Source organism: Mustela lutreola, chromosome 10, assembly GCF_030435805.1.
Source record: "Mustela lutreola isolate mMusLut2 chromosome 10, mMusLut2.pri, whole genome shotgun sequence".
Lineage (NCBI taxonomy): Eukaryota > Metazoa > Chordata > Mammalia > Carnivora > Mustelidae > Mustela > Mustela lutreola.
This window is the reverse complement of record NC_081299.1, coordinates 103,155,009-103,181,035: the sequence shown is the minus strand read 5'-3', so window position 1 is coordinate 103,181,035 and position 26,027 is coordinate 103,155,009. Positions and strand designations below refer to the sequence as shown.

The 26,027-nt window shown below is 42.6% G+C and overlaps 1 protein-coding gene across 27 annotated transcripts in view; it reads right to left on the bottom strand.

Moving 5' to 3' along the window:
* The window catches only part of PDE4DIP (phosphodiesterase 4D interacting protein), a 213,783-nt gene that overhangs the window by 25,907 nt on the left and 161,849 nt on the right, over positions 1–26,027 (bottom strand). For 26 of the 27 annotated variants that reach the window (XM_059138369.1, XM_059138393.1, XM_059138389.1 and 23 more), the window contains 7 exons: positions 18,366–18,451; positions 12,590–12,822; positions 8,975–9,410; positions 7,917–8,109; positions 3,976–4,092; positions 2,871–3,378; positions 1,074–1,309 (listed from right to left, as the gene is read on the bottom strand). In XM_059138369.1, coding sequence (XP_058994352.1) covers positions 1,074–1,309; positions 2,871–3,378; positions 3,976–4,092; positions 7,917–8,109; positions 8,975–9,410; positions 12,590–12,822; positions 18,366–18,451 — 1,809 coding nt within the window. Of the gene's footprint in view, positions 1–1,073; positions 1,310–2,870; positions 3,379–3,975; positions 4,093–7,916; positions 8,110–8,974; positions 9,411–12,589; positions 12,823–16,466; positions 18,090–18,365; positions 18,452–26,027 lie in introns of those variants that run through there. The other variant, XM_059138386.1, reaches the window with a different exon arrangement.

Sequence of the window (26,027 nt, the reverse complement as noted above, 5' to 3'; positions counted from 1 at the left end):
CGAACTCACCAGGCAGATCTCCCCTGACCTCGTGATCAGCCTCAGGACTTCCTCTACCCTAAATCAATGCAAAGAAGTTTGAAGCGCACTTGCTCAGCTTCTCTCTGGAATATTCCACCTTCCAAGCCTGTCATAGACTCACTCCCAGATGCATGCTCTGTGTCCCATCACAGCATTCATGGAGAGCCCACTCTTGCTCTAAGAGATGACAAACCATCCTGTCCCACCTCTGCACCTGCCACCAGTGTGTGGGATGGTTGGCCCCCAAGACTGATCCCACTATCTCTTGGTACTCTCAGGAAATGTCTTCTAAGTAAAGAACTCGGGCGCCTGGGTGGCTCAGTGGTTAAGCCGCTGCCTTCGGCTCGGGTCATGATCTCAGGGTCCTGGGATCGAGTCCCGCATCGGGCTCTCTGCTCAGCAGGGAACCTGCTTCCTCCTCTCTCTCTCTCTGCCTGCCTCTCTGCCTACTTGTGATTTCTCTCTGTCAAATAAATAAATAAAATCTTTAAAAAAAAAAAATAAAATAAAATAAATAAAACTAAGTAAAGAACTCAATAATAACCCATATTCCTAGCGTTGCACTACGAGATTCAGTGCCCAAACTATGTCCAAAGGGCAGGATGCTTTAACTATACTGGAATTATATTTATGTATGACACCATGTGATAAACAAAGAGACAGTGAAAGGCTAAACTATTGCCCAAAGCAAATTAATGGCGGCATCCAGGCCACCACTGGGGTCTTGCAATTCTCAGGTCAGGTTCTTTTCACTATGATGACATCCTCCGATCTCTTCTCCCTTTCTCCCCCTTAGCACTGGATGGACACAGCCTGCTTCCCTAAAAGTCACTTGCCATGAGTGCTCCAGTTTCTGCCATTGCAATCATGACCTCCGAATCCTATGTTTCTCCTCAGTGTTCCCCACCAACCAGTCCTGACCCTGTAATGGCCCCAGGAAATGAAATGGAACAGGACCTGGATTAAAAGACTGTGGTGGAGGTGTGGTGGCCACCTGGGGCTCGGGTTATGGGAGTGACCGAGTGTGTGTCAAAGCCCTGTGGCCAACTTACTGGTGCTGAGTTTGCTGGTAAGCCTCTCTGTTAGCTGGCTTCCCTGGGCAAGTTGCTCTCGGAAGCTCTGCCCCAGATAGTAGTCAATGTCATTGCTCCTAAGAAGGTCCTCAAAAGATTTTACTGTATCTTTCGCATGCTGGGTGAGAAGGTAACAGATGCCTCTCCCTTCTCGTATCTTCTGGCGTAGGTACGACAGCTCTCGGGCCTGATCCTGAATCAGGGAATCATATTTCCTAATACACGAGAGAAGAGGAAAAAGTAAGAATGAAAAGGAGTGAAAGTGAAATTACGGGCCTTCAGTAGAGATTTCCGTGAGAACATCTCAAAGGAGCTCCCCAGGCTCGATTCTGGCGCAGAAACTAAAGTATATAAGAGTAAATCCCCCTCTGATACATGATGTCAGTTTAGCAATTTAGTGGTTCTTACAATGTTTTGTGCATGTTAGCCTTATGTCCAGGAGAATCGTAGGTCCTGTGGAGGTAAATATGGTGCCCAATTTTACATTCCTCATGGGACTAGTAGAGTGTAGATTCACAGCTGATACTTAAGAAACACTAAATGTATTTATTGAGTAGATATTCAATAGACATAATAAATAAAAATAAGTTCAGTGACTAGAATCACTTAATCCTGGGACACCTGGCTGGCTGGCTCAGTAAGAAGAGCTCACAACACTTGATGACAGGGTCGGGAGTTCAAGCCCCACGTTGGGTGGAGACATTATGTAAAATAAATAAATACATAAACTTGGAGGGAAAAAAGGAATTACTTAATTCTAAGTCTAGATAAGATCTTTCATGCCTTCTATTTGGAAAATCATCTCTATTATGGCAGACTGTTTTGCCAAGATGGCCATTACATTCCTGTTCCACATGTTGTTTTGCCAATGTGCCTTTGCTCCTTCTCTCATTGTTCTCCACCTCCTTAAATCTGGGCAAGCTCTATGAGCACTGTGACTGAGGCAATAAGGGAAGCGACACTGTGTTAAGTCTAGGAGTTGCTCTGAACTGTCCTGGCAACTTCTACTTCCACTCTGTTGGAAGCCAGCCACCATGCAGAAGTGGAACAACCTAAGACCACTTGAGAGGCATACCCCAAGAAGAAAGACCCTGGAAGACAAGAAGCCAAGGGGGGAAAAAGAGAAGGCAAGGAGCATCATATCACCAGACACGTGAAGCCATCGGATGGCTGCCCCGGAAGGGATCCCCAAGCAACAGCCATCATGCTGAGCCCTGTAAATCCACATAAATTATTGTTTGAGGCCACTAAGCTTTTGCATGGTTTGGTACTCAGTGCACATAACAAGGACAGATACCCAGTGTCTTCCAACACAAAGTATTATATTCCAACACAAAGTCATACTGAGAGCTTAATGTATGTGAGGCAATTTTGATCACTTGTACTAATTCATTTAAACCCAGTAACCACCTGTTGAGATAGGTTCTCTCAGTCTCCTCATTTAATAGGTGAGGAAAGAGCCCAGAAGTTCTAAGTAAGTTTAACAGCTAGAAAGTGCCAGAGCTAGGATTCAGACCCAGGCAATCTGACTCCAGTCTTCCTACTACACCACATATCCAGTCACTTTACTAATAGATTCCTGAGAGGAAATCCCAGAGACCTGGTGTCTCCCAAGCAAGGCCTACTGACCTTTCTTTGGATCTAGGCCTAGCATTGAAATAGGCACTCTTCTGATCGCCTTATTGGGTTCTCTCTTCTACTGCCTGGGCTAGCCCACCTCCAACACAAACTTAGACATTTTCAATCCTATCGGGGTCCAAAGATTGTCCCCCTTACCCAGGCCAGGAGGCTGATCTCAGTTCCTCTGCCAGCTTCCCTTCCACTCCAGTTTTTGGGAGCTGGGCCTCTAGCTGGGATACTCTCTGGATCAGACTCTCCAGATCCTTTTTAGCCTGAAGCCCCGGGGGGTAGAAAGCCCCAGTGCCATCAGACAGCCACCCCTCATCCTCATCAGTGACACTGTGAGGTGAAGATCCCTCGAGGGTGTCAACGGCCTTCAGCTTTTGCGGTCTCTCCAGACTAGATGAATAATCACTTGTAACCGAGAGAGACCGGACCCGGCTCTTGAGGTTCTGGATGATCTTGTTGGCATTCTGCAGCTGGGCCTTCAGGTCTCTGATGTCCTTCTGCAGGAGAGAGATGTCTTCCGACTTTCCATATGCACGGAACTCCTCCTGCTTCCCTCGAGAGCTCTCCAAGGGCTTCTTCCCTGGGGGGCTAGCCGCTGAGGAGCCCAGGCGCCCCTCCAGGGCTCTTTCCCTGAGGCTGTTGTGTTCCTCACACTCTGAGAAAAGACAAAGACATCTTCCTGAATAAAACTACACGTGCTGCTGAGGCTTGGAGACAGGTCTGGTGCCGGGGATAGGAATCACTAAAGTGAAAGTTGAGGCGGTACTTTATTCAGCCATGCTTTAACCAGCATTCAGACATGGTATTTCCACCCACTCAACAGCCCTGCAGGTCAGGAACCAGGTACAGTCACCTCCCACTGCCCTGAGTGTTTTTTATATTCTCAATTTCAGTTTGGTGGGTGTACCTACAAAGTCCTTCTAGGATGGAAAAACAGATTTTTTAGCTTAGGGTTTACATGTCTCCACAAGCTCATCTGGTCTCTTCATTAAAAAGTAAGCCTTAGATGATCACCAGTTGGACAGAACTTTCCTTCTTTTAATCAACAGCAGTATGTTATAAACTAATTAGAGACATTCCCACTCACACTCAGCCTCGTGTTGGTCCAGAGTTCTCTGCCAAACTTCCTATGCCTCACTGGTCCTGGGTCCCCTCGGCCCTACTCCTCATTAGGTGTGGGACTGGCCAGCAGCTACTGGATGGGAAGGCTGACTCCAGGAAGGCCAGGTGAGCCCTGCCCTTGTGTTCCTACCAGGACTGGTGCTCTCCTCACGCTCAGCTTCATTTTCACTTCGGCCACAGGTCTCATAGCCCAGATCCTGGAGGTCCACCTGCACCTGCTTGCTGTCCTGCTTCACCAAGGATTCACCTGTTCAGGAAGAGACAGAGGGTGTCACAGAGGCTCTCAGAATGTCCCACGTACTCCCTCAACCTCAGGGGCACATGCCCTAGCCCTCAAGGGGCAGGGAGTTTACAGCCAAAGTGGCAAGTGGGAGAAGAGACCACTCACTCCAGGCAGGACTTCCTTCCACCAGGATGAGCTTCTGTGTGCCACTGGTAATCTCACCTACAACAACTGAGGCTTTGTGGGGACCAGATATCTTTGTGTTGGGTATTATATATATTATATATATTAACAACCCTAGAAGCCCCCAGGAAACTAGCAAGTGCTTTATCCACAGAGGCTCAGTAAATATTTAAATGTGGCTGAACTAATTTAGAGTCCTAAAACATCAAGATCTATACAGTTCTATAAGATAGCTACTAGCCCACAGCAAATATCATCCTCAATGGGGCTCACAGCCTTCCCGTTGAGATCAGGAACACGACAAGGATGCCCACTCTCACCTCTCTTGTTCAACATAGTATTAGAAGTCCTAGCAACAGCAATCAGACAACAAAGAGAAATAAAAGGTATTCAATTGGCAAGGAAGAAGTCAAACTCTCTTTCCTTGCAGATGACATGATACTTTATATGGAAAACCCAAAAGACTCCACCCCCAAACTACTAGAACTCATACAGCAATTCAGTCATATGACAGGATATAATGTCAATGTACAAAAATCAGTTGCTTTCTTATACACTAACAATGAAAATACAGAAAGGGAAATTAAAGAATCAATTCCATTTACTATAGCACCAAGAACCATAAGATACCTGGGAATAAATCTAACCAAAGAGGTAAAGGATCTGTACTCGAGGAACTACAGAACACTCACGAAAGGAATCAAAGAAGACACAAAAAGATGGAAGACCATTCCCTGCTCATAGATCAGAAAAATAAACATTGCAAAAATGTCTATACTGCCTAGAGCAATCTATACTTTTAATGCCATTCCAATTAAAATTTCGCGGGCATTTTTCAAAGAGCTGGAGCAAACAATCCTAAAATTTGTATGGAACCAGAAGAGATGCCAAATTGCTAAGGAAATGTTGAAAAAAAAAAAAAACTGAGGGCATCACATTGCCTGATTTCAAGCTTTCCTACAAAGCTGTGATCACCAAAACAGCATGGTACTGGCATAAAAACAGACACATAGACCAGTGGAACAGAGGAGAGAGCCCAGATATGGACCCTCAACTCTATGGTTAGATAATCTTCAACAAAGCAGGAAAAAATATGCAGTGGAAAAAAGACAGTCTCTTCAATAAATGGTGCTGGGAAAATTGGGCAGCTATATGTAGAAGAATGAAATTCGACCATTCTCTTACACCATACACAAAGATAAACTCAAAATGGATGAAAGACCTCAACATGAGGCAGGAATCCATCAGAATCATAGAGGAGAACCTAGGCAGTAACCTCTTCGATATCGGCCACAGCAACTTCTTTCAAGATATGTCTCCAAAGGCAAAGGAAATAAAAATGAAAATGAATTTTTGGGACTTCCTCAAGATCAAAATCTTCTGCACAGCAAAGGAAACAGTCAACAAAACAAAAAGGCAACCCACGGGATGGGAGAATATATTCGCAAATAACAGTACAGACAAAAGGCTGATACCCAGGATCTATAAAGAACTTCTCAAACTCAATACACACAAAACAGATAATTATGTCAAAAAATGGGCAGAAGACATGAACAGACACTTCTCCAATGAAGACATACAAATGGCTAAGAGACATATGAAAAAATGTTCATCATCACTAGCCATCAGGGAGATTGAAATAAAAACCACATTGAGATATTACCTTACACCAATTAGAATGGCCAAAATTAGCAAGACAGGAAACAACATGTGTTAGAGGGGATGTGGAGAAAGGGGAACCCTCTTACACTGTTGGTGGGAATGCAAGTTGGTGCAGCCTCTTTGGAGAACAGTGTGGAGATTCCTCAAGAAATTAAAAATAGAGCTTCCCTATGACCCTGCCATTGCACTACTGGGCATTTACCCCAAAGATACAGATGTAGTGAAAAGAAGGGCCATCTGTACCCCAATGTTTATAGAAGCAATGGCCACGGTTTCCAAACTGTGGAAAGAACCAAGATGCCCTTCAACAGACGAATGGATAAGGAAGATGTGGTCCATATCCACTATAGAGTATTATGCCTCCATCAGAAAGGATGAATACCCAACTTTTTGTAGCAACATGGACGGGGCTGGAAGAGAAGATGCTGAGTGAAATAAGTCAAGCAGAGAGAGTCAATTATCATATGGTTTCATTTATTTGTGGAGCATAACAAATAGCATGGAGGACAAGGGGAGTTAGAGAGGAGAAGGGAGTTGGGGGAAATTGGAAGGGGAGGTGAACCATGAGAGACTATGGACTCTGCAAAACAATCTGAGGGGTTTGAAGCAGCGAGGGGTGGGAGGTTGGGGGAACCTGGTGGTGGGTATTAGAGAGGGCATGGATTGCATGGAGCACTGGGTGTGGTGCAAAAACAATGAATACTGTTATGCTGAAAATTAATTAATTAATTAATTAATTTTTAAAAACCACATTGAGATACCACCTTATACCAGTTAGAATGGCCAAAATTAACACGACAGTAAATAGTGTGTGTTGGAGAAGATGTGGAGAAAGGGGAACCCTCTTATACTGTTGGTGGGAATACAAGTCAGTGCAGTCACTTTGGAAAACAGTGTGGAGATTCCTTAAGAAATTAAAAATAGAGCTTCCCTATGACCCTGCCATTGCACTACTGGGTATTTACCCCAAAGATACAGATGTAGTGAAAAGAACGGCCATCTGTACCCCAATGTTTATAGCAGCAATGGCCATGGTTGCCAAACTGTGGAGAGAACCAAGATGCCCTTCAATGGACGAACGGATAAGGAAGATGTGGTCCATATCCACTATGGAGTATTATGCCTCCATCAGAAAGGAAGAATGCCTAACTTTTGTATCAACATGGATGGGACTGGAAGAGATTATGCTGCATGAAATAAGTTTAAGCAGAGGGAGTCAATTATCATATGGTTTCATTTATTTGTGGAGCATAAGAAAAACATGGATGACATGGGGAGATGTAGAGGAGAAGGGAGTTGGGGGAAATTGGAGGGGGAGACAAACCATGAGAGACTATGGACTCTGAAAAACAATCTGAGGGTTTTGAAGGGGCAGGCAGAGGGAAGTTGGGTGAGCCTGGTGGTAGGTATTATGGAGGGCACATGTTGCATGGAACACTGGTTGTGGTACATAAACAACGAATTCTGGTACACTGAAAAGAAATTTTAAAAATGAAAAATTTTAAAAAATCAAAATTAAAATTAAAAAGAGATAGCTACTAGCCACACGTGACTACCTCATATTAAATTAATTAAGTAAACAAAATTCTGAAGCTATACTAGACACATCTCATGTGCTCCATAAGCATTTCAATCACCATAGGAAGTTCTAGGAGAAAGCATGGATTCTAAACCAACGATGATGGTATATTTTTGAAGAATGTGATTTGATGCCAAGAGGAGGAGAGAAACTATCAGTATATGTTGAGAGATGTAAAGCATTTTGCTGACTATAGCAGAAATCAGCAAACATAAGTGTTGGCCCATTTCTTCCCTATATGCTCACTGCAAACTTGCTTTGTTTTTTATTCTTCTCTGCCAGGTGCAAAAACTGAAGTTAAATAACCATTTTTACAATTCTAGGACCCTGGTCGGGATTAAATTTGTTTTGAGGCTGGGGAAGAAAAGGGAATTCTACAAAGCACGTAGGCAGCTGTCTTGGTGATGGTGAACCTAAGACTTACTAAGCATGACTCTGTATTTCTCCAGCTGGTTGGCCTGGGCAAAGACCGTGGCTTCTGATATCAGCAGCTTCTCCTGGAGGTCCTGGTAGCGTTGTCTGCACTGGGCCAGCTGGGAGCGCAGGTGCTTTGTGGATCCAGGAAGGCTAAATTCTGATGGAGTCCCAGGGTCTCGGGCCTGGGGCTGGTTATCCAGCTGTGAAAAGAGCCAGCATAGGGACCAGGCAGTAACAGTCCTGGGCAGTCCTGGCCCCTTCCCTTTCTGACCCCCGGTGGACTATATTCATGGGTTTGTTTCAGCATTCCTCAAGCCCTTTGGTAGTGCTTTCCAGTTCCAGTTCCAAGCTCCTGCAGAGCTAGGATAATGTTTTATTCATCTCTGTATTTTCAGCACAAAGTACAGTGCCATTAGAGTCTACTGAGGGGCTCTCAGTAAAGGTTGGTTCAGCGGTTAAAGAGAGGAGGGGTAGAAACCTCTCCTCATCTATCCTCATGCTCCTGTCGCAGCCTTGTCCTCCACTCCCCCCAGCCCAAATCCTCTCTAGTCTCCATTTACTCAATAGTCAGCAAAGCCCCTCACATTAGGAGGATCCCAACAGCCCAATCCTGTGGCTCATGAACAGACACCTAGGATGGGCTGTGAAGAAAATGGCAGTGATATGGAGAGATGTCATTACACACCATTGTCAGGGCTGCCTTAAGTCCCAAGCATCCCTATATGGCATCCTATTGAAATGACTTGTTTTATGCCATCTTTCCCCACCACACAGCAGACTTACGGGCAGAGACTGGGTCTTTCTGCCTGCTGCCCAATGCCTAGTGTGCCATCTGGAAAATGAAACACTATTTATGAAAAATTAATTACCCAAGTAATGTTTGTGAGACAATGTTGTAAAAGCATTTCCAAAGGCTGAATGTGTGAGGAATATTACCACTGCTTGGGAGGCAAAGAAGCCCTTCCCTCAGTCCTTCTGACCCATGGAGCAGAACTGTTTTAGGTAAAAACTGTTACCTCCAGGCCTTCTCCACAGGTCTCTATTTCCATCTAAACCCACACTTACTTGGTGGCCATCCACGGCGAGGGCAGCCCCAAGATCAAGACTCTGGGGTCTGGGGCAGGGCCTTATGGTCACGTGCTCCTCTTCCTGGCATTGGGGCTTCTCAGGAGAACAGACCAGCTCTGTGTTCATTCTGTCGATCTCCCGGACCAGGCGTGCAAGGAGCTCTGGGCTAAGCTTACTATTCCCATCCTTGCTGCTCAGCACGAGCTGTTCTTTGAGGAGGCTGATGATGTTGTGGGCATTCTTCAGTTTTCCCTGGAGCTTTCTGAATTCAGCCTGAAGGCTATTCTCATTCAGACCCCCTCTGGCTACCACAGTTTCCACTGCCACCTCGCCCTTCTCCTTGTCTTCCTCGATCTCCCATCCGTCAGACATTGCTTCTCCCATCTGCTCTTTCAGCTCTGCATTCTCAAGGCAAAGGCTCAGCATGGTGTTCCTGCAGGAAACACACACACAACATGAGGGGGTGGCTCCTCTCTCAGCCTCAGTTTCCATAGCCCCCATCTCAGCCCAGCAGAGACTCAGATACACCCCAAAGCAGGAGGCCACCTCAGAGATGGACAAGGGCTCCCTTATTGGATAGACTCAGGAGGAGAGACTCCTGCATTACCACAGCTACTTGGTGGCAACACAGTCCCTAAAAATCTTGGACTCAACACACATGGTCTAGTTGTCTTTACCCTGGTCATCTAGCCTCATGTTCTTTTTTTTTTTTTTTTTTAAGATTTTATTTATTTGAGATAGAGAGAGAATGAGAGCATAAGTAGTAAGTAGTGGCAGAGTCAAAAGGAGAGGAAGAGGGAAAAGCAGGCTCCCCACTGTGCAGGGAGCCCGATGCTGGACTTGGTCCCAGAACCTGGGATCATGGCCCAAGTCAAAAGCAAATGCTAAGCCGACTGAGCTACCCAGGTGCCCACTCAGCCTCATGTTCTCCTTTTCACTGGTCTCTGGAATAAACAACGGTACTTACAGTGTTAAGAAAAAAAAAAAGAATAAGAAAGACCTTTCCTGGGACAAGTTTATTATGGGTTCTACAATTCTATTAATTATCATTGGTCAGTTTTCAACCACTGGATGAGAAATTGGGACCTAGGAAAACAAGAAATAAATAATACCAGTCAGAACTACAATCAAATGTACTTCTGTAATTATTTGCTTTATGTCTGGCTCTTTCAATAGATCATCTTCATGAGGTCAGGGACTCATCCTGTCCTATTCACCCTGTATTCTCAGGGCCTCCACAGTGCCTGCCACATAAAACATGCATACTTGTAGAAGACATAAAATGGATAAACAATTAATTTTCACCAAGACATTCTAGACTCCATCCTTTCTTCACACCGAACCCTTCACCAGGGTTGGATGGAAGTGTTAAAAAAAACAACAATAACATTGCTTTAATAAGGCAATTCATTTAAATAGGCAGTTTGCTTAACCTCTTTGAGCTTCAGTCTCCTTTTACATAAAATAAGGATAACTCATACCTAGTAAAGCTACTGGATGCTTAAATGGAATTGCATATATGGTCTAGTCAGTTCAGGGTCTACAACAGAGGAGTCATTTTATTCTGCTATACCAGCTGCAGACCTGAAAAGTTCTAACATCAGAATTCTATGAGGTACTTGTAAAAAAACACGACAAAACAACAACAAAAACAAAAACCCACAACTTTAGAGCTAAGGCCTATGGATCTACATTTTACTTAAGTCCTGCAGGTGATCCGTAAGCACACTATATTGAGAACTGCTGACTAGAAGAGGCATGGGAAACTAGTAATTCACACCTGAAGAATTAGCAGTTAGCTCTCCCCCTAGATTGAGTTTCTTAGACTCCTGAACTGGTTGGCTCAGTCAGGAGAGCATGTGACTCTTGATCTCGAGGTTGTGAGTTCAAGCCCCACGGTGAGCAGAGAGATTACTTAACAACTTGTGCTTTCACTTAAGTAGAATTTCACTTCAGTAGAAGGAAATATCATGAGGGCACTTGGGTAACTCAGTCAGTTAAGCATCCGACTCTTGATTTCAGCTCAGGTCATGATCTCAGGGCTGCGAGACTGAGCCCCACATCAGGCTCTGCACCAGGCATAGAGGCTGTTCAAGATTCTCTCTCTCCTCTCCTTCCAACCCTCCACCTCCTTGTGCATACACTCTCACACTTACTCTCTCTAAAAAAAAAAGAAAGAAAGAAAGAAAGAGAAGAAAAGAAAAAGAAAGAAAGAAAGAAAGAAAGAAAGAAAGAGGTGTCTGGGTGGCTCAGTCCCTTAAGTGTCTGCCTTCAGCTCAGGTCATGATCCCAGGGTCCTCAGATCAAGCCCCGCATTGGGCTCCCTGCTCAACAGAGAGACTGTTGTCCCTCCCCCTCTGCCTACTGCTCTATCTACTTGCGCTTTCTCTGTATATCTCTATCAAATAAATAAATAAAAATCTTTAAAAAAAAAAAAGGAAGGAATATCATAATTCAGAGTAAAAGAACCAGCATGAGGATGATCATGAGAATATTTCCAATACTGTTCTAAAAAGTATATAGCATAGAAGAAAAGGCTTAGATATTAAAAATTCAGAGGCAGGGGTCTAGCCATGGACTAAAATGCAACTTTGAGCAAGCTGCTAGATCATTGTAGAATGGAGTTTCCTTGACTATGAAATAAGGATTAGGCTAGATGCCAAGGTCCTCTTCAGCACTAATATTATTCTATGACTTGGGGACGTTTAAGTGGCACATAATAGGCAGGGAATCTGTAGGGCATGAATTAGAAATTGTACAACCGCACTGCTGTGCTCTAAACAACAGGCCCCATGATGATTATGACCCTCAGGGATGAACGAATGAATGGATTAGTCCTACCTTATCAGTTTGTTCCCCAAGCATCTTCTGAAAAATGCCATGAAAAACAGAGTGAGCACCTGGGTGGCTCAGTCAGCTAAGCGTCTACCGTAGGCTAAGGTCATGATCCCAGGATGCTGGGATCAAACCCTGTGTCAGGCTCCCAGCTCAGTGGGGAGTCTGCTTTTCCCTCTCCTCCCCACCTGTGCGCTCTCTCTATCTCTGTCTCTCTCTTAAATAAATAAATAATATATTTTTAAAAAAACCCACAGTGGTCAGTCTCACCAATGAATCAGCTATATACCACTTCTGTAAAGTTAACAAAACAGCAGAGATTTCTAAAAGTGCTATTCCATGATTTAGGGATTCATGCAGCTAAGAGAGAGCTGAGTGGAAGCAAAGGGGCCCCAGTATACATCATCTTCCCTCAGGGACTCTTCTGGTTCCACACACAGCAGTGAAGCATCATGGGTAGTAGGACATTCTTCAAAATGTTCCAGTCAATGGAAAAGAGCAATACCTGTCATACACCGGGAGATTTTCACTTGTGACTCAATGGCTAATAATGGGCATTATTACACGGAATTAAGACCAGATTTAAATAATCTGAATGATCACCATTAACCAATATTGAGTTTTCTCTTAAGAATTTGAACCAATAATGCACGGAGCTTGGGATGTGGATCAGGAAGCCCTAAAGCAGCACAAATGCCTTCGTTGCAGCGAGCTGAACTCCCTTGCCTATGGGGACCTCCCGATGGGCAGGCTCTCCTCCTCTGGGTGGTGTCCTACCTGATGTGGGCCACAGAGGAGAATCCTGCTTCCTCAATTTGAGCCTTTAGCTCTTTCAGTTCCCCCTCAGCTCTCCTCTTCTCCTCTAAGTGTTGGTGGATCTCGGCCCTCAGGTGGAGCATTTCCTCCTGAAGACCTCTGTTATTGTCCCCTCCTGCTGAGGAAGGAGGAGGAAGACATACATTTTGGGTCTCCACAGCTGCCAGGCTTTTCTCCAAGGCCACCTTGATGAGCTGAAAGAAAATCATAATTTAAAGAAGTTAGGTCATGAGAGATGATCCAAGAGGAACATCAGATTGCAAAGGCAGCCATTAATGGGAGCAAAAAAGCCCTAAAATGAGCTCTCCCTAAGGACTTTCTCAGCCATAAGCACCCTCGAGACTGGTATGGATGGGGAGGACACGAGACAGCCAGCGTTCGGAACTGCTGCCATGGGGAAGAAGAGCCGCATCCAAATATGGGTGAGAAAAAAACACAAGCCCATCATAAATAAAAACCCAATGTTATTGTTCATTGAGGTTTACACAGGACCAGAGTGTAGATGCTGATTTCTTCTCTCCCTGGGGAACCAAGTCTCCTGAGAGGCTTCTTACAAGACAGGAAACTTCCTTCACGCCACAATATCCAAGTCCTTGACTATAGAGATCTCAGCTTGAGACACCAGCTCTCAGAGCCTAAGGCCAAGCCTGCACCTCATGCCCTAAAAAGGAAGACTGAGACAGGAGGCACTCAGCCACAGGTAAAACAGCAGCTTAATTTCACTGCCGGCAGGAGAATCACACCCCATAACTACGGAGAAGTTAAAGTGAGGCCACCTGCCCACTTGCTTATCACTCTTGCGCTGATGCTGACAGGCAAACTCTCTCTATAAATCTAAGCACCTGAGGAGAAAACAAGGTGGAAACAACTTCCCAACACCTTTCTATGTTCCGTGGATACTCCTGAAGTTACTCTTCAGTGCGTCAACTCAAGCAGATCGTGTAGCTTTTCCTCAAAGAATTGTTTAAAGACTTTCTTATTGTTCATTTTGGGTTCCTCTCCAGTTTCCCCCACACTCTTAAAAATATAGAAACCAGGGACGCCTGGGTGGCTCAGTTGGTTAAGCAGCTGCCTTCGGCTCAGGTCATGATCCCAGCGTCCTGGGATCAAGTCCCACATCGGGCTCCTTGCTCCGCAGGGAGCCTGCTTCTCCCTCTGACTCTGCCTGCCACTCTGCCTGTGCTCACTCTTGCTCTCTCTCTCTCTGACAAATAAATAAATAAAATCTTTAAAAAAATATATATATATATATAGAAACCAAAACCTGAGTATGACAACCCACTCCGTGTATGACTAAGTATTTTTGTGCAAGGGTTTCTTGTCCATCCATCCAATATTAATCTTAATACATCCCAATGCTGTGTTGCTTCTTTCTCCTCTCGGCGACTGCACTTTGGGGTTCTACTTAGCTTCAGGTCTATGTTGACCTCCCAATTTCCCACCTCTGTGCCACAGCTATTTTGGGCTCATGCTGTTTCTTCTATCTGTATTAACAGTGTGGCTTGTACTTGTCGCTGGTAAATTCGTTCTGGCTATCCAGAATCATTTCTCAATGATCAAAGTCTTCAAAATATTTTATGTGCATCTTCATAAATCAAGTAGTAGCCACTTGATTGGGCATGATTTGTAGAATTAATTACATGCTTTATACCTTCATTCAGGTCACAAATATATAGGACAGAACAGGGCCCGAGCTGCTTAAATGGAACAATGACTGACAGAGCTGCTTGGCCTGGCACAAAGCCACAGACTTCTGCTCATAATGGAGCTCAGTAAGACCTAGGCTGCATGGGTGGAGTCAGTTCACAGCATGAATTTGCCAGTAGCACAGCCGTTGAGGTTGCAAAGAAAAGAATGAAAAAGGATGCATAGACACAGCTGCTCATTTGCCAGGCCTTCCTCGGGTTCTGAGCCTGACTTTTGCCTCTCTTGTTCTCCTACCGGGCTCAGTTAGGTTGGCCTATCTCCATATGTGCCACCAAGCACTTGGGACAAAATAAAGGGGGACTGGATAAAACGACTTTTGAATATTTAAGACCTCAACCCCTCATTTAAACTATGAGATGTTATCTTTCTATATAAGCCCTTTCAACGAACTTAACTAAAATAAACATAGGCAGGGCACCTGGGGGTCGCAGTCAGTTAAGCATCTGCCTTCAGCCTCAGGTCTTGATCTCAGTGTCCTGGGACTGACTCCCACGTTGGGCTTCCTGCTCAGTGGGGAATCTGCTTCCCTCCTGCCCCTGTCCCTGCTTGTGCTCTCTCTCTCAAATAAATAAATAAAACCTTTAAAAGATAAATAAATAAACACTACCCTCAGCTTTGAATATGGGCACTTTATTCTTTGCTAAAACCTAAGTGTTCTTTCTCTTTAAAAATAACAACTCACTTTGGGGCTTCTGGGTGGTTCAGTCAGTCAAGTGTCTGCCTTCGGCTCAGGTCCGGGGTCCGGGAATCGAGCTCCGTGTTGGGCTCCCTGCCTAGCAGGGAGTCTGATTGTCCCTCTCCCCCTACCCCCTGCTTGTGCTCTCTCTCTCAAATAAATAAATCTTTTTTTTTAAAGTCTCATTTTAATAATATCTTTTTTTCTAAGTGGGCTCCGTACCCAGGGAGGAGCACAACATGGGGCCTGAACTCATGACCTAGAGATCAAGACCTCAGCTAAGATCAAGACTGGATGCCCAAGTAACTGACTGAGCCACCCAGGTGTCCCATCTATACCTATCTATTTTTAAGCTGCCTTCTGAATGCATGTTATCTTTCACTAATTTAAATACACCTAGTTTCTTTAAAAATAAAAAAGAACCACAGAATGTCAATACCAGAAAGGACCTGAAGGTACACCTGGTCTAATTTCCCACTTTAAAATTAGAAAATAGAGCTATGATTTGTTTCCCAGCTAATTTGGGTTCTGTGTCAGAGGAAGCTTACTTTAGGTTAACTTATCTTTAAAATTGAAATGTAAATGCATGAAAAATGACTCAGAATCTAGCTTTTTAATCAGTTTTTCTTGCTCATCTATGGAAAGTTGACATTTCTATAAATTTTCCCAAATAAAATAAAATTTTCAGTGTGTGTGGTGTTAGTATGAATCCTTTAGGTCTATTGTTAATCATATCTCGTACAGAATCCTCCCCACTGGCCAGTTCCTAATTCATTTATTCTATTGCTTCCATGGTATAATTAAACCTCTTTTGTGTGTGCTGGGTTTCCTTTTACCCTACAGAAATTCATATGCAAGTCTGATCTCCTGTTTGAATCACGTTGTTTTGTTTTTACCCTATGACATATGTTTCACAATGTAAATCAGTTCTCACAAATGTGAAAGGCATTAATGATTTTTTTCAAGTTCTTCACAAGACATCTACTGATTTTTTTCTCCTTCATTGCATTTGATACTTGATAACTTTTTTCTGTTGCACACATTCAAATGAAGAAAGTCAATGCTTGATTCATTTCACAGGCATTTCCTAGTTATTTATTAGAGACCTTACATTTGCTTGAGAATGGGATTTTGTGGGAGATACCTGGAGAAAATTACCAACATAGCCAGACCTGAGACTTCCAGATGTGAATGAGTCTAAAAATAAGGATGAAGCAACTTGTTTTGGCCAAAAGATAGCTCTTGCCTTGGAAGGAACACAATGTGGGATGTGTTTGTTAGGGGAAGTCTGTGTATACTGGAGGTAGAAAGGTAGCTTGGTGTTGAATAAAGTTTACCTTCCAAGGGTGTGGTGAAGAGGAACTCAGAGCCTAACTGTAAGAGACTATTTCACTGGAAACCAGCAAACACAGTTTTGAGAATCTGGACACAACAGTTATGGCAAAACAAGCTTTATTTATTTGGCAGCCAGACAGTCACGCCCTCAAACTCCAGAAAAGCTGAAGTGAATTTACAATGATTTCATACACCAAGGTTCCTCCTACCCAAAACTAGACATTGATTTTCAAGGAAAGGTGATGGAAAGAAAATTATGCTTACCCAAGATATCTCCATCCAACAGGTATATAAATTTGTCTATCATGAGCCCTATCCAAAGGCTAACAATATAAGTATCTCTGCCAAATAATAGGGCAGCCATTGCAAGGGAAATACACTTGCCCCAATGCAAAATGTTTAGTCCAGGGTTGAACTGACCTTCTCAAAATGTGATCTGGTTATTTGCCCCATACTAGGCTATAGGAAGGAAGTTTGAGGAAGGAATAACTTTACAAACCAGTTTGCCTACAACTGAGAACTAGAGCGAAGGGCTCACATGACTACTCATAGTTAAGATCGTGTCAATCAGAATCTGGCTGTCTTCACATCTGTATCTCTTGTTCACTTTTTCTGGAGCTAATCCTGTCCACAGCAGCAATAACCACATGACCAGCTGATACCCCAATCTAAATCTTAGAATGGACATTTGCTTATCTTGTAGATCCCTCTCTTCTTCTCAGAGCCCCTCAGGGACTTTAAGGAGTGAGAGGCAGAGGGATCTGTCCAGAGAGGCAATACTGTACATAATTAAAGTCACAAGCATTGGTTAGGAGAAGTTAGTAGAAGATGTTCAAGCAAAAGGAGAAGTGGAATTCATGCAAGAATTTAAGAGAGAAATAAGCGTCAGGTACGGCTAGAGCAACAAAAAGGGGATCTTGGTAGAAGGGGAAGAAATGGTGTTGAGGGCATGAGGTATCCCAGACAGCTAACTACTCATGTCCTCAAGAGCCAAAGACTATGCCACGTCCAGTGAGATTTGAGGAATGTTCATGTAGGTTCTTTTTGTTGGTCTCCTCTTTTTCTTATACAGGAGGTATAGAGGCAGACCCAGAGCACCTCACTTTCCCAGCAGTTTCTCTAATAGCTCCAAGGAAGCTATCCCTGGAAAAGCCCAGCTACTTCTGCAGAAGGACAGATAACAAATGATCTACTTTCTCCTTAATAACTCAGAGATTCACAGGCACAGTCCATGTAGGAGGTGTGATTGCTAAGTGTCACTGGGCAAGGTAGAGACACACAGGAGTGCCAGTGAGTGTACTGGGATCACTGTCAGTGACTTAATCTCTCAGGTCCAAGGCTTTCAACTCTTGAGCTTGCGAACTGCTGGTTGTACCTTCAGTGATGGCTGGTATGAACAGTATTTCAGCCCTGGGTACCAAGTTCTGAGTTTGATAGGGGCTTGCTCTTGAAGTGTCACCTGCCGGTCACTGATGTGTCCCAACCTGGGTGGTCTGTCAGGTTGTCCAACAGACTTCTCTTTTGGGTAACGAGAGTTCACCAAGACAGAGACCCCTGCTTTGGAAGCATTTCCGATCCCCTTGGAGGTTCTCAGCACTTTCCTGAAGTGGATCTTAGGCCTGCCACCTCCCCCAGCAGCCCTCCGATGAATTCCTGTCTTCGGTGGTGTGTTTCAGTTACAAAAACCCAAGAGCAGAACTGTCCATGGTCTTGTTGTAAGTAAGCATCCTTCTGAAGCTAGAGCTATAGGTGGTACATAGGGGCAAAGGTGGGAAGGAGGAGCAAGAGATAGAAGTAGAGGGGGGAGAAAAGGTGGATTGGAGAGAAAAGTGGAGTGAGGATAGGGGCTGGCTGGCAACGTGGCTGGGAAGCTCAGGGAGGGCGGAAAGAAGTCTGGGAAGTGGTTTTTATAAAAAGATAGCTTCTTACTCTAGGCTTACATGGGCTGCAGGAGACTACCAGACCCCACAGGGCTATGAGCCTGCCACCCTGGGAACCCAGAACCTGACTTGGACTTACTTGCTGGCTACTGTGTGCAGCTTCCTCCTCGATGCTGTCTGTGAACTCAGTGCTAGCGTCTTCAGTATCATCCCCTGCGGCTGCACCTGGAAGTGAGTCCGGAAGAGAAAGGTGATTTCCTTCACAGGTGGCTTTCAGACAGCAGCTAAAATTACACTTTTTGCCATCTGCCTCTGATTTCTTCCTTTCCCATATGCATGGACCCTGGCCAGCAGGGCTGAAGGCAGAACCACTGTACCAAATCTGCAGAAAAGACTTATATCACTGATATTTTCTAATATTTAAGCTTAAGCCTTAAAACATTCACTGACTTTGACTGCACAGACCTGTACCTAAAGAGTGGGCTGTTAGATAGAGTGGTTATCCCCTCACCAATTTCCAGAAAGCCTGAACTATTTCCTGTCCTGTCAACCTGGCTATGTAACAACTTTGTCTTTTGAAACATGGGCCCAACCTGACTAACTTTCTCCCCACCATTAAGTACTGAGAGGGTCCCTGATCAAGGGAGACCTGCTTTTCTCATCCTTTTCCATCTCTGGGATGATGGAGTGACCATATCTCTGAGGAACACCCCTCTAGGGGCTGTGTATTCTACAGAAGCTCAGGACCAGTCAAAACTCAAGGTACAGAATGGTTTTAGTGCTTCCTAATTCCTTTATCCCCCCCTTCTCTCTCAAACTCTTGTTCAATGCCCCCAGCATCTTTTGCCTGAAGGGTTTCTTATACTTCCAAGTGAGTTTTAATACATTCTTTTGTTTCTTAAAGATGGACAGAGTCATCTGAGGACACAAACATCTGCGTCTTGCACTAAGGGAGGGACAATAGCTGCAGTTTGTGGTCTGGGCAAAGATCTGAGACACTGTTGACTGATAGAACTTTTTGTAATTCTATGCATATGCTGCCCAATACAGTAGACACACATGGTTACTGAGCACTCAAAATGGGCTAAGGCAATTGAGGAACTGATTCTTTTATTTAATTCAAATTTAAATTCAGCTAGGCACACAGGGCTCATGGCCACCATATTGGACAGAACAAAGCTGGGGCATTTCTTCCTCTCCATATCTGTTATAATAAAAGACTGTCCATCCAATTTTAGATTAAGACCTGTGGCCCACATTACTGATTTCTTCTGAATTTGGGGGAATTTATGATGGTTAATTCATTTTAACACCAAAGAAAATCTACCATGACACTCCCCATGTCTACAGAACAGGTCTTATAGAAACTGCCTAAGTTAGAGAAACCTGAGATGGCAATCTGATTCTGGCCTCAGCAACCAACCTATTAAAACTATTATGGCCACCGAGTAACCTGTGCCTGAAAGAGATTAGGTGGTTTGTTCACGGTTACACAGATGGTCCTGACAAGAGCTGTGCCAAGAAGTCAGGTCTCTGGACTTTCAGAGAGAGGCAACTCACTGCTCCTTCTGGTGACAAATCATTTCTTTATCTTTGCTTCTTCCTCCAAGAACAAAGAACGTGCTCCTGAGCTCAGACATCCATGGATAAATAATGAGCATCCATTATCCTCTCTGCAGATAAGGTGAACAGGTCCATCTCACATCTTCATTCCATCTCCTGTCATCTGCAAGTTCATGCTGGAGCATTTGCAATGACCCAGGCCAATCTAATTAAAGTACTAGAAGGTAGTAAGTATGTTGCCCTAACAACCTAATTTTATGACTCATTCCATGAATGTTGTATTAACGTTGGACCAAGTTTCTGTGCCCTGTTCAATAATGTCCTACCTATAAGAGGTAACTCCATCACTCAGATTGTTAGGGATTCCTTGGCAGACATTGTACAAGAGGGATTTCCAATACTTACTCTTTCAAACCAGCCCCAGAACCATCTCATTCACAATAGTAGCTGCAGAGAGATGGATGAACAGACTCCCTATGCTTTGGCAACTCACTGAAATCCAGGATGCTAATTCACTTGTGGACATCCATATCTTACTATACTTATTTTGGAAAATCATTCCCTGTACAACAGTAGAGATCAGAATCTTGTATTTTTTTCTTTGTAAAGGAAATGAATGTCCCACTCAATGACAGATTAAGAAAACATGGTTCTCACATTGTTTCTCCTCTGAGCTTCAGGCTAGAGAATGTTCCTGTGGTTGAAGAAAGTTCAGCTGGATGAGTTGAACTCATCTCCATTATTATTCTTGGGGACTTCTGTGGCCACGCTGCCCCACATCCCAGGGGGATTCCTGGGCTTAGGTTCCAGGAGTAAAGTTGAGGGACGATTGGAAAAAGTGACTGTCACTGGTCTTGAAGGCTTTCATCTCACATGTTCTGTCCTCCACTTACCTTTGTTGGCCTTTCTGATGCCTTGCCTGTATTTTTAGATAATTTTCTCTCTGTAATTCACTCAGGGTCACAATACTACGGTTTTGACTTCATCAGGAGTTAAATGGAGACAAAGTAAGCATGCCCATTTCATCCCAGCATTCTACTACATAGAGGTTTTGCTTTCCTTATTTATTTTTAGCTAGTTTAGTCTGCTGTGGTTCCTTTAGAATAGCTTCAACAGTTGCTCAGCCTTTTACCAATTTGAATTAGAATGCTGAAGGCTGTGGGGAGAGGGGGCTAGAATAAAGGTGAAAAAGTTTTATAGAAAAAAATTGAAATGAGTAACTTATTCCACATAAAACCCTGTAGGTTTACACTAGACACCTTTGTTACCATTTTTTTTTAATCAATGACAATAATTTTTTTTTTGAGGGAATATCCTTTCCTAAGCTTTTACAAGGCAACAAAATGCTATCTTCTGAACTAACTGGTGATGTTCTAAATTTCTGATTTAAATCTACTATACTTTATATTGGTGCACCTACTGCTTATTATTTGAGATACTCTGAAAAGTGAGAGTCTGTCGCTTCAAATTTAACTTTCTTCTCTAGGTTTTATATCCAGGTTAAGTTTTACATGTTAGAAGAAATTTCATTAAATTTTTTATTTTGAGGCTTTGATGGCAGTTCCCAAATTGTGGTTTGTGCAAATTTCTACACTTAGACCCATATATGTAATGGAGGGCGTGCCCCAAACTCCCTTTTAGATTTAGAAAATTATTCTCCACCAGCTGACTTGATAAAGTACACAGAAATAAAATATCATAATTCCTTCTGTGAAAATCTAAGTGTCATGCACATGTAATTCTTTTAATCATTGAAACAGAAATGGATGGTTTTGTGGAGATTTTTAAATTGAGGATGGCATTAATTATTAAGAATATGGACCCTGAAGCCCAACTGTCTGGGTTTGATTTTTGCTTCTATCATTAGTTCTGTGACCCTATTAGGCAAGCCACAACCTTTCTGTAACTCCGTTTCCTTACTTACTAAGTAGGGGAAACAGTGATATCCACGCCAGAGAGTCATTCACTAGTGAACTTCAAAGGATTTGTTGTGTTTGAAGTGCTTAGAACAGTGTTTGGCAAACAGTGTATATGCATTAAATATTGCCTTTAAGCATTATTATCATTAGTAAACTGACATGGTCTGTGGGCTGAAAAAAGGTGGCCATGGAACCTAAGTGTAATCTGCAGAGATAAATTTTATACTTAATGTTATAATTGGATGATCTTGATTGCACTTATCTGCACTTCCTTACTTATAAATTTCTGTTTCCCCCAACAGGAGGCTTGAAGTAATGCTTTTGGTCTCTCTCCTTCACAGGACAGTTGAAAAAACAGAGTTGTCAGTAAAGTAGGATGAATTCCTTTGGACAGGTGCTTTTACAAATAGGATTCATCATTATTACATTATAACTGCCTTAAAACTCCATCATGTATGAATAAGCCTTAGAGGAAAAATCATAGACTGTTAATTCTTCAGTAATGAGCCCGAACTGGGTTATGACAAGACCATTTTCTCTAAATTCTACTATACAGTCATTATTGTTTTCCCTTTAAGCTATTTATATTCAACCCACAGAAGAGGAGTGGTATTTCCCATATAGTTACTCAGAACGTAGCAGAAATCCTATTTGACTAATTTTGAAAGGGGATTCAAAGAACAAAAACTGTACAGCATGAGTAAGCATGCGGTGCCAAGCCCCTGGCTGGTCTTCCCTCAGCACCAGGCTCTTGTACCAGATACTCTGGGACATCTCACCTTCACTCTTAGGCACCTGTATTATGAGAACTCTTCCATGTTCACGTCATGAGCCAACTAACTATCCCTGACTTAAGTATGATGATACTGTATGACAGAATCCAACAGAAAAGGTCTCCTGTCAAACTCAGCATCCATTCCCTTCAGGACCATAAAAGAACTTTAAGGTTTCACATAGTCCTCCATAAGCTTCTGCTGAGAAGTAGAAGTCTTCCACTAGACAGAGTCTGCTCATGGGACAGAAGTAGCTAGGAAAGAAAACTGGTGTCTGCGGCTGAGCCCCTGCTGTTTGCTGAGCCCCTTTATGGTGTAGCTTAGTCTATAGAGGGAAACACCTCTCAAGCAGCTTCCTAGCTTGTACTTTATTCAGAAAGCAGTTTTCCAGGGGACTTATAATTCTGTAACATCAAGGAGTTCCTCCTGCTCATGGTTTCTTTTCTTTTCTTCAAAGAACACAAGTAGCAGACCTTTCCAGGAACATTTAGGGGAGAGCACCACCCACCATTAAAAGCTCACTCCTCACACCTCTATCCTGCTTACTACTGCTCTCCTTCAGCAAGGAGAACAAGAAAGAGTTTTTAAGGTAAGGGAGTTCATTTCACATTTGGGGGGGAAATGAAATGCTGTTTCTTTAGTCTCACTTCCTTGAGAGAAGAACAATCCAGGTTTCTTCCTTTTCCCTCCTCTAGTTAAATAAATCACAAAAGCATCCACTCATTCCAGAGCCTTAACTTTGACTTGGATTTTTAATACTGATTCTCCTATAAGGAAACAAACAAAAAAGACTTGAGTTTTCTCTACTTCTCTTCTCATCCATCTTTTCAAGAATGAAACCAAATGGTTACTGTTTGGCCTTTGATACTTTTATTGGATCAGTAACAATTTCCTGTGTCTCAACTAAAGTAGCTGAAATTCTAACACTTATGTATTAAAAAGAACACTCTCCACTTCAGCACAAATGTTAACACAGTTTAACATTGAGAGAAACGAATTTCCAGAGGAAAATATACAGCTTATTTGGGTGAGAAAATGGTCCTATAAATAATCTAACACCAAGTTATTGGACATTTAACATGTCACTTCCTTCTTCATTTAAATTGTTATGAAATCGCTTTACTTTTTCTCAACAGCCCTACGATGAAAATTTTGATGAAAGTAAAACTGCTTTTATTATCAAACTGAATACTTTGTCGAAACAGAAATTCATGACTTTTAGGACATACTTGTACACACACATGCCTCTAAAGTTTACAGACTGAGAGGTTGGTATTTTAGAGCAATGGTTTTGGTAATTGCAAAAGGAAGCACTACAGACTTATGTTATAGACTAAAAGCAAAGCTACATGCATGCGCTAGACAATTATGAGTTTTTAAAGGGAACAACGAAACCAATTTAGCTCATCTACTTAACACCCCTGTTCTTTGTATTATTTTCTATCTAAGATTTTCTTGCCGAACTTCCGGTTATATCCTAGCTTTGGCAAAAGGAAAACAGTATGATAAATAAAAAAGTTTATTTCTGAAAAAAAAAAAAGTTTATTTCTGGAACTTGACATTAAACAACGTAAAGGGGAAGTAATGCAAAAAGAATCAGTACATCACTTTGTAAGTTTAATCATTCTTTTTGGAAATCTGTTAAAATTCATATTGTCAGCTTTACATGTTGTTTCCCTTCCACTTCTCATCCTCTACTGGAAGCAAATTACAATGCAAATTTTTTATCTGGGAAATTCGGCCTGGCTCATGTGATTACATATAAAGAAGTTGAGGACTTACCTTTTGTCAATACTCAAACTACTTAAAAGCAACATTCCTGTCTTCTAATTATAATAAAGTTGTTCAACAAAGTTATTACTCTAAATGTCTAGTGAGAAGATGTCTTAAATCTATATTCCAAAATGTTGTAAGACTCAAAAACTATTAACCTACAGAAATCACTCTGATACATTGTCCCACTCACTCATTCCTTCTAATTTTTATTACCAGGTTGCTTCATATAAGCTCCATATTCCTAGCTACTCTTCCTACAGTACCGATGGTTCTTCATGACCAAAGGGAGAAAAAAGCTCTCTAAATTTTAACCTTAAAAGAGAAAATATTCTACATGTTCAGGTCTCAAATGATGTTAGTTTCTGAAAAAGAAAGCCAATTTCATTTAATCTGCCTGTAGTACTATTTCTACAAGGCAAGATGGAAAGGGCATGGGTTCCTACCATTTCTTCCTAGTTTCATGGGACCGATTGTCACATTTCCCTGCAGGGCACTGGCTCCAGACCCGTAGAATTACTACTGAGGCCCTAGTTGAAGAGGCAACTTGAGTTTTTCAGGGACATCAAACTTATATTTTTCATATTAAAAGACCATGAGGTGAGCCTGGACATCTCAGTCAGTTGGGTATCTGCCTTCAGCTCAGGTCATGAACCCAGAGTCCTGGAATCAAGCTCAAGTTGAGTCAGATTCCCTGCTCAGTGGGGAGTCTGCTTCTCCCACCCTCATCCCCCTGACTTGTGCTCTTTCTCAAATAAATAAAAATAAAAATCTTCCAAAAATTTAAATAAATAAAGGACCACGGAACCAGAAAACAACAACCTTATCCTAACGAACAGGAACTAGGGCTTGCTAATACCAGCTGCCCAAGGAAAGCTAAGGAACTGAAATATGTCCCTTTAAGGTTTATAGTCCAAAGGGAAGTGACCGTAGGTAAGTCAACTTTTATTCCTCAATAAAAAGAGCAATTTTTGGTATAGTCTGATCTGTTTCTCCTTTCCCTGATCAGAGAATCCTAGATCAAACTGGAAGAGAGACAGAACTAACATCAATTTTCTTGAACTGTTTTGAATCTGTGAACCAAACTTCCCAGGCCCACATACCAAATTAGCATAAATAAGCATCAAAGTGAAAGGTCTTTTAGGTTTAGGAAAGGTCTTTTATCTGTCCCAGGCATCTCAGGTATAAACTGTGCAAGGAGAATATACTAAAGAGCCCTCCAGGAAACTTTTTGTGGCTAGGATCTAATATCCTGGAAAGGTCACAATTCTCTTAATCTTTATAGCTCTCTTACTGTATATAAAATGACACTGACAAATCTTTTTAAACTATGAAAAAGGAAGTAGAGGTACCAAAAATATGCTGCTGTCCGCAGTAAATGGAGAAGCAGGTATGGGTGAGATTCAGGATAAGAGCACACCTACCAAAGCAAAAGGCTGACCAATATTAAAATAGCCAAGTAGTTCCTTTCCAAAATAATAACTTGGCTAAATAGCTTACAACAGAAAAATGTTGACTTTTACTAGGCACTAATAATCATCAGACATCTGCAACAGAAAAGCGTTTAAGGGAAATATCGATCAAAAGGACTTCCATTTCACTCTTCAAATAAATGTTCCTGGAGGTCCTTTTCAACTCTTCAGCTCTAAGAACTATAGACTTCATCTCCCCTGACTCTTACAACCATTGCTTTGTATATTTGCTATGATTCAAAAAGGAAATATAAGTAAAAACAAATCTATCAATATTGATTTTTCTCAATTTAAGTTCTGT